Genomic DNA, 8,046 nt, shown 5'->3' with positions numbered 1-8,046 from the left:
AAGCAGCCTCAAAATCACCATCATGTACTCATTTTCATATATTGTGACCATCCCTTTCACTAGGACAAGGATTAAAGGCGCATTACCCTTTATGTGTAAAACCTTTGTACATTTTTTTTTTTTCAATTCTTTCTTGCATTTGTTGATATATGCAATCAGGTCCCTCCAATTTGTTCTATTGACACAATTTGCCCCAATGCCCTCCATTGTTGTATATAATGGGTTGGAGAGAACGGCTTCCACTCTATAAACACGGACAGAAGCACAAAGGTCCCAAAACAGATAAAAATTGCGTGAGAGGGTTTGAGAGAGTTTTTTTCGGAATGAAGGTAGTGCATTGGCTTCTAACGGTGGCTGTGGCCTGGTGGTTTCGACAAGATGGAGCTGCCACCGGGTGCGATCACAAGTGTGGGAAGGTGACCGTACCTTATCCATTCGGGCTCGAACCCCAATGTGCGAGGTCCCAAGATTTTTTGCTCAATTGCACCAACGTCGAAGGGAGCGATCTTCGACTAATGTTGGGGAATTTTACCATTCGCAAAATCTTGGCCGGGCGCTCGACCATGGTCGTCAGCCTCCCCGAAGCATACCAGTGCTACGATCAGAATGGCAAGCTAGCAAAAGAAAGGAATCCTGTGGTCATCGATCTGTCTCCATATCCTCGGTACAAATTCTCGGAAACCCTGAACAACCTCACCGTCCTCGGCTGCAACACCATGGCGGTCGTGGCCGACAGAGAAGGGACGTTTGGGAGCGGGTGCATCTCCTACTGCGGCAAAAACGTTGACTTCACCAACGAGACCACTTGCTCCGGTCGAGGATGCTGTCAAGCATCCATCCCAAAGGGGTTCAGGACGCTCAACATTAGCATCTCCTCCCTCAACCGAAACGTGTTGGCCTCGCAACTCGGCCACTGTGAACGGGCCTTCGTGGTGGACAACAGGTCATTCCATATCTCAAAGTTGACTCTTCCGAGGTTTGAGGATGTGGGCAACACCCCGGGCCTTGTTCTGGAGTGGATGGTCGAATCGAACACGAGTTGCAACATGGCCAAGAAGAATGGGTCGAGCTATGCCTGTGGTCCCTACGCGGCATGTAAGGACTTCGGGGATGTACTGGGTTATCGCTGCACTTGCAAGCATGGGTACAGGGGGAATCCCTATGATCGCACCCAGGGGTGTACAGGTAATTAAAACATATATGACTCGTCACGCATTATTGCACTTGAATGAATTGTGTGGATAACTAATTAATTGATCACCATCCTAGAGCTGGATAGAGAAATAACACCGATTCCATCTAGTTTTACCCATTTAATTAGCCGCCGCTTAATTCGCGCTACTCTCTCCGTCCCTCCCTCCCTCCTCAACCTATTCCTCCACTCTCCGGCTAGCACCTCACACCAGTGCCGCTGCCACAATCATCGGCCCACTACCTTAGGCAAGCCCACCATCGGCCTTCATGCGCTGTTGATCAATAGCTGTGATAGACCTGATCGAGTAAATTTAGATATAGAGAAAATACTTCTCTTGAGATTCCAACTTTTTGCCAAATAAAATAAGTCCAAGCTGACGGCGCCACCCTAACAACATCATGGTCAACATCATTTCTAACAACTCTATCCCCACATTACAATGACAGTCTTGCCCTCTCCCTCAAACCTCTGTCCCCCAACCCCTTTCTCCCATTGGGGCCTATTACATCTACATAGACAAATCTAACGGCCGCATTATATTTAGTGATACATATGCATATTATTAGCACATCCACCTCACTCATAGAATAGTCGCTCATATTAATAAAAGTATGTATGCATGTCAAGATCAATGCCCTCCTTCCTAGGCTTAGTTGTCATCCCCAATGACCATATCTAATATGGCAACAATAAAACTGCGCATCTCTCTTGCAACATAGGGTTCACACATCATTGCAAAAGTTCGAGCTAGCGGCGATCTCCTTGTTAGGAACGTGAATAGATGAAGAGAAGAAAATAAGCGATAATTTTTTACATGGAAAACCCTTCACAACATCAGCAAAAGGAAAAACCACAGTGCCATACTAGGCAATTTTCAACTATCAGTATTAGCATTTCAAGTTTTAGGGTTACATGTTTTAGCGTTATAATTATAAAAGATATTATCCTATATATAGCAGAAGTCTAAGGTATATATAATTATGATGGAAATTACATCTATGCCTTAGCAACAATAAAATTGTCTGTTTTAATATTACAAGATGGGTAACGTACTGGAAAGTGCCTACTCATAACAAATTGTCTTTGCGTTTGAACATTATTTTTCTCTATCAAACTTCACAACTCTATCACTCCATTGATGGTAAGAAATAATTCCATTGTTGAGCTCAGATTCGACGCAGAGAGAGACTAAGAGTAGAAAAAGAAGGAGATATATTGGATGCACCTCACGATACTATAACCGAACCCCGAATGGAGAGCATTACCCAACTAAAAATCCATGCAACGGCTTGTTCAAATTGTTTTTTCCTTTAACTGAGATAATGGTTCAATTTCTCTCCTATATGATGTAGACATCAATGAGTGCGTGGAACCAGAAAAATACCCATGTTATGGAAAGTGCAAGAATATTCCTGGGAGCTACGAATGCCGATGCGGACTTGGAAAAAGGGGCGACGCTAGAAAACGTTGCAAAGTTTCTCCTTTGGGCATAGCTATTCCAGGTGATTCCATATATATCCCTCATCATTCACTAGATGGTTAATATTCTATCGATTTATTTTTGAACTCAACTCACCTTCAACGATCACACCCATGGATTGGATTGCAGCTTCTTTTTATCATTTCGGCCAGATCCTTTTACAATAATTATTATTCAGATTTACAGATCTGGGTTCATTTAGATCTGGGTAAAAATTGTTCCCTTTAGGTATCCTACGGTGAATGGTTCACAAAATTTCCATTAATTATTCGTTAGAAGAAAGAAACGGAAAAAGATTAAGAAAGAAAGAAAAGGAGTACAAACAGACAAATAGAGTTTTTGAAAGTGAATGGAAGTGAAGCTATTGGACACATGGCAGATCCTAGTACATCGCTCATGTAATTTGAGATTACGCTGATAGAGCACGAGGTAAAAATCTTTGTAACAAAAAGGTATGTTTTTTTTGGAGAGGGAGAGAACTTTTGCTGAAAAACATACGTACATCCAAAAGGTATGTTTTTTTTTTTCTTTCTATCTCTTAAAACATCTCCTCCAAGAGACGTATCTCTTCAACGTAAAACACCTCTTCCAAAAGACGCAACCCCTCAACGTACCCTTTCATATCTCAACCCTTCATTCATGGGCCCTTATCTTGCGGGCCGGGCTTTTAGGCCCAACATGAGCAGACGGGCCTACTTAGGCCCATCATTACATATAAAAAACCCATCATGACAATAGTCAGGGTGGGGTGGGGTGCCACTGCCCCAATTGGTGATCCATCCCGTGTACTATTTGAAGAAAAATATACATATTTATCTTTCATTTTACTTGCAATATTTGTTACAAAAACTGAAATAATAATAATGAAACCCGAATAACAATCTCTTCTCCATAAATGTCTTGCTTTTATAGAAAATGCAAGGTCGGATAGTGGTAAGCATAGGGGTACAATCGTTTTCCAGGCACTTCATCTTCACATTATCCCACGTTGACTAATGCGTGAAGGTTGGAACTTATTTGACTCTACTACAAAAGCAACCCATGATGCCACTGTTTTTTATTAGGATCCACCAATGAGGCCTTTCTTCCTAACAATGATAAGAGAGAGATAGATAGAGAGAGAGAGAGAGAGAGAGAGAGAGAGAGAGAGAGAGCAGAAAAATGTCAAATGGTCATCTAGTAAGAGGATTAATTCTTTCTGAGGAAAAATTAATTGTACGGCAATGACCGCGCCCTCCAGCCTCGTGCCTATCCCTAGTTAAAATTAATCTTAGAAAAATAATCAATTTGTGAAGAATAAACGTTTTTCATCTCTGTCAGAGGACATCTCTTTCGATCATGCTTTTAATTGATGGGTCATAAATTATATACATAATTCATATGCGAGTTTGGGTGATACATATGATCGCAACCCCATCGGTTAGAGCTTCCTCCAATAAGATAGACGGAAAAAACTTTTCATCATGTAATGAGACATGTCGAATTTTAAAATAAGGACTTTAATAGATTTCTTGCACCAGAAATAATATTGAACTCATTTGTTAAAAACAAAAAAACAAAAAAAAAACCATTCTTGTCGCTGTTTAATTGGGTGATTATATCTTGAAATAGTAATTAACCATCCAAATCTGACCGTGATAGATGGGGATTTTGTAGAAAGAGGTTAAATGGGTTTTGTTCAAAAGTGATTCTTTGAATGAAGTGAGGGGATCATATAAGGATTACATGCTTGAATCTTTAATCTAGTAACATATATTCTTTGGCAGTGATGGCTGTGTCCTTCTTCGGCATAATTGTTACTGCTTCAGTCCGGGTCACAATGAGGTGGAGACTCAGAAAGATCAACTTCAGAAAAAATGGAGGAGAGCTCATGAAAAACCGCAAAGTGCCAATATTCACAGAGTCAAAATTGGCGAAAGCAACCAACCCCAAAAAGCTCCGCAGTGATGGTTTTGGTTTTGTCTATAAAGGGACACTAGAGGAGCAATATGGCACCGTGGTCGTGCGGGACACCGTGGTCGTGGTCAAGAAGCCTAAAGATATGGACAGGTCTCTACTAAACAAGGATTTCCAGCATGAGCTTGAAATTCTTATGAACATAAGCTGCAAAAATGTGGTGAAGCTCAAAGGCATATGCTTGGAGACCAAAATACCATCGCTGGTTTATGAATACATTCCGAATGGCAGCCTCTTCCAACTCATCCATCAAAACAAGTCGACCATCTCGTGGGAAAAACGCTTCAAAATAGCTGCCGAAGCTGCTCTTGCACTCAATTATATGCACTCCAAAATACAATCCCCGATCTTTCATGGCAATATTAAGTCAGCAAACATACTTCTGGATCAAAACAACTCGGTGAAAATATCCGATTTTGGAACTTCAGTACTCATATCACCAAAGCATAGACATATCGTAGCCACTCAGAAAAAAGACTCGTTGGCCTACATCGATCCGGAATATTTAGTCACCGGTATGCTAACACCTCAGAGCGATGCATACAGCTTTGGAGTTGTCCTGGTGGAGTTACTCACAGGAAAGGAACTTTTTGTTACTGAGTCTGAAAAGTCATTCAATACCATCCATTGTTTCATCTCTTCTGTGAAGGGCGACACACTCTCCGATGTCATAAACTTTGAGGGCGCTAGTGAATATGAAATGGAGAGAATACGAACTGTAGCTAAGATTGCAGTGAAGTGCTTGGACCAAAGCGGTGCGAACAGGCCAGCAATGAGCCATGTGGCTCAGCAACTCGCCAGTATCAACCCAAGCTCGACAGTTGAAGAAGAGAATGAAGAGCCCGAACGGGAAGTGGATGCAGAAGAACTCTCAAGCTGTCTTTCCTGTCTGGGAATGGATTCAACTTCTTCCTGCATCTGATCCTTTATTACCATAGCGACATGTCTGTCAATTTGGCTGTAAGGACTTCTAGAGTTGATTATGTGCTTGGAATATATGTTATGTGTGCCATTTTCTTTTGGACTTTATATTTGTGGAAGCATCTTTGCAAGTTCAAGCGTGAGAATCTAATATGATATATGTAAAGCCGTGCGTTGAAGTGGACTTATAGGAGGCTAACATGTGGCCTTCAACATTATCATAATCTGACTTCCCATTTATCTTTTCCTCTTTTATCATAATCTTTTTATGTTATTCTAGTTGATTGAATAAGAACAAAGAGTTCTTATCCAAACCTGTATAAGAGGATCACAAGATCAAAAAAGAAGAATCAGGGAACTTACTTGATAATAACTTTATCGTGGGCTTAGAATATTAATAAAAAAATAATTTCAACACGAAATTTGACCCGGTGACCCCTCCTTCCAAAATTTGGGTACTCTCTCTTTTCTTAAATGGAAACTTCTTTGAAATCGGACGAAAATACATATAAATTTAAAATTTCCCTCATTTTTGTCATCTTGTGAAAATTTAAATTATTTAAGCTTTATTCCACTCAAATGTTCATCACCGCCATTTCCCCCAATCTCCAAATCTCCCAAACATAACATTACTAACAGCGACATGAATAGAATGAAAAACAAATAGTACCTTGTAGAAAAAGTGAAAAAATTCGAATGAAAATTAACAGAAATTAAAGAGAACAATTAGTGGGAATAATTTATTTTGGCTTTTATTTCATGAGGGGAGTGCCAAACCTCCGGCATTCAATGATCAATGACAAATAAGATATTGGCGAAAAAAATAGGAATTGCTAATTAAAATATTAACACATAACTAACAGTCAAATTAATTAAAGAAAGCTAAAATTAGTATAATCACCACAAACAAAAGACAAAACAAAAGGAAATGCAAGAAACCTAATTAAGTGGGTGAGTCCGATGATACATTAAGGAGGAGAAGACATATTAAGAGGGGCAATTAATTGTGAAAATACATGAAAATTGTGAAATGGTTCTTCGTGACATGATGATTAATTGACAACTGATTTTGGAGGCAACAATTGTTGATGGAAAAAGTACCTAAAAAGTGTTAAAATTTATTGTAATTGTGTTAATTCAGTTCTAAACCTTTCAATTATATCAATTTTATTTTAAATATTTTCAGATTTTGCTAATGGAGTCAATCCCTTTTAATTGAACCAAAAATCGGCTAGAGACAAGGGCCGGTCATCTTACGTGGCATAGCCTAGCACCGTCGTGGACCTCAATCGTCTAGAGGCGAAGTCGACCTCGCCAGCCCTCGCCTTTGGGTAGTTGCTGAAGTTCTGCAACCAACTAGAGGAAGAAGGAAAGAAAAAGAAAAGGAAAAATAATATAAATAAACAAATAAAAAATATTAAAATATTATTAAAAATTGTCCACAGCAACACTAGCCGCGCTATATAAGACAGATCGATGTCTATGTCGGTAACTTTCGATTAAAATTAGTTGGATGGACTAAATTGATATAAATGCAAAAAATTTAGGACTCAATTGGCCAAAAAAAAAAAAACAGTTTAGAACTGAATAGCATAATTACAATGGGTTTATGAATTTTTTGTAATTTTCTCATACCAAACTAACGAAAAGGATTGTCATATAAAGTGGTTGCCCACAATGACAAGTAAATAGATATTCTCATATCTCTTTGAGTAAATGCTCGTCCTATTTGATAAATTTGACCCTCAAAAAGCCTTCATCTCTCTCTCTCTCTCTCTCTCTCTCTCTCTCTCTCTCTAAACCTTTTTGTCATATCTTCCACTTTTGGAGGGGAGGGATTTGACCTAGATCTCTCCTTTCCCTCCTAGTTCCTTTTGCTTTTATTTCCTTTTGTTTCTTTCCTAATTCTCTTGATTTAGTTTTAGATCCGGGAGCTTTGCTCTGCCAAACTTATATCTAGGAGATTTTTCCTTCGATCTAATTCTAGATTTTGGAGTTTTAATGAATAAGTATTATGCCTCCAATTTCAATGATGTTCACAGCAATCTGTGCTCATTCAATGTTTTTTTCACTCAAAGTTTTGACACTTCCCATTGGCTATAGAGCTCACTCTCACAAGTGTCAAATTTGAGATTTTTCAACATGTTTATATTGTCTCCATACGTGATGGTGTTGGGAACACCGAACCTAGGCACACACCACCAAAAGGGAAACCCATAATTGCAGATGGAGATCTCGAAGTGTGCTTATTACTAATGGTGCTATGTGATTTGGTGATTGACTGCCGATCATTTCGCTTAAATCCAATTATAAATCTATTCTTGAAGGACGGGCTTGTGATGATCTCTACTAACCATGCTATGATGAAATGACTTAATTTCTGATTTTTTTTGTTTATTTTGGAAATATGAGTTTGTTTCGTTATTGTGACTTTTGAGATTCCTTTTCATGTATCAATTTGGTAATGAATGGAAATTTCTTTTTGACAAAAAAA

The 8,046-nt window shown here is 39.1% G+C and overlaps 1 protein-coding gene across 1 annotated transcript; it reads left to right on the top strand.

Moving 5' to 3' along the window:
* The first annotated feature begins 263 nt into the window (after window positions 1–263).
* LOC104451717 (wall-associated receptor kinase 2) lies at window positions 264–5,753 on the top strand. The gene is made up of 3 exons (XM_039315332.1): window positions 264–1,185; window positions 2,548–2,697; window positions 4,442–5,753. Exons 1-3 carry the CDS (start codon window positions 324–326, stop codon window positions 5,551–5,553), a joined length of 2,124 nt encoding a protein of 707 aa, XP_039171266.1. The 5' UTR covers window positions 264–323; the 3' UTR covers window positions 5,554–5,753.
* The last annotated feature ends 2,293 nt before the right edge of the window (window positions 5,754–8,046 follow it).

The sequence above is a fragment of the Eucalyptus grandis genome, chromosome 6, assembly GCF_016545825.1.
Source record: "Eucalyptus grandis isolate ANBG69807.140 chromosome 6, ASM1654582v1, whole genome shotgun sequence".
Lineage (NCBI taxonomy): Eukaryota > Viridiplantae > Streptophyta > Magnoliopsida > Myrtales > Myrtaceae > Eucalyptus > Eucalyptus grandis.
This window is presented reverse-complemented; position numbering and strand designations above follow the sequence as displayed.

Excerpts from the sequence above, each read along its gene's own strand:
- LOC104451717 (XM_039315332.1), top strand. The coding sequence starts at position 324 with ATGAAGGTAGTGCATTGGCTTCTAACGGTGGCTGTGGCCTGGTGGTTT. Across the intron at positions 1,186-2,547 it reads TCGCACCCAGGGGTGTACAG|ACATCAATGAGTGCGTGGAA; the intron begins GTAATTAAAACA and ends TATATGATGTAG. Across the intron at positions 2,698-4,441 it reads TTTGGGCATAGCTATTCCAG|TGATGGCTGTGTCCTTCTTC; the intron begins GTGATTCCATAT and ends ATTCTTTGGCAG.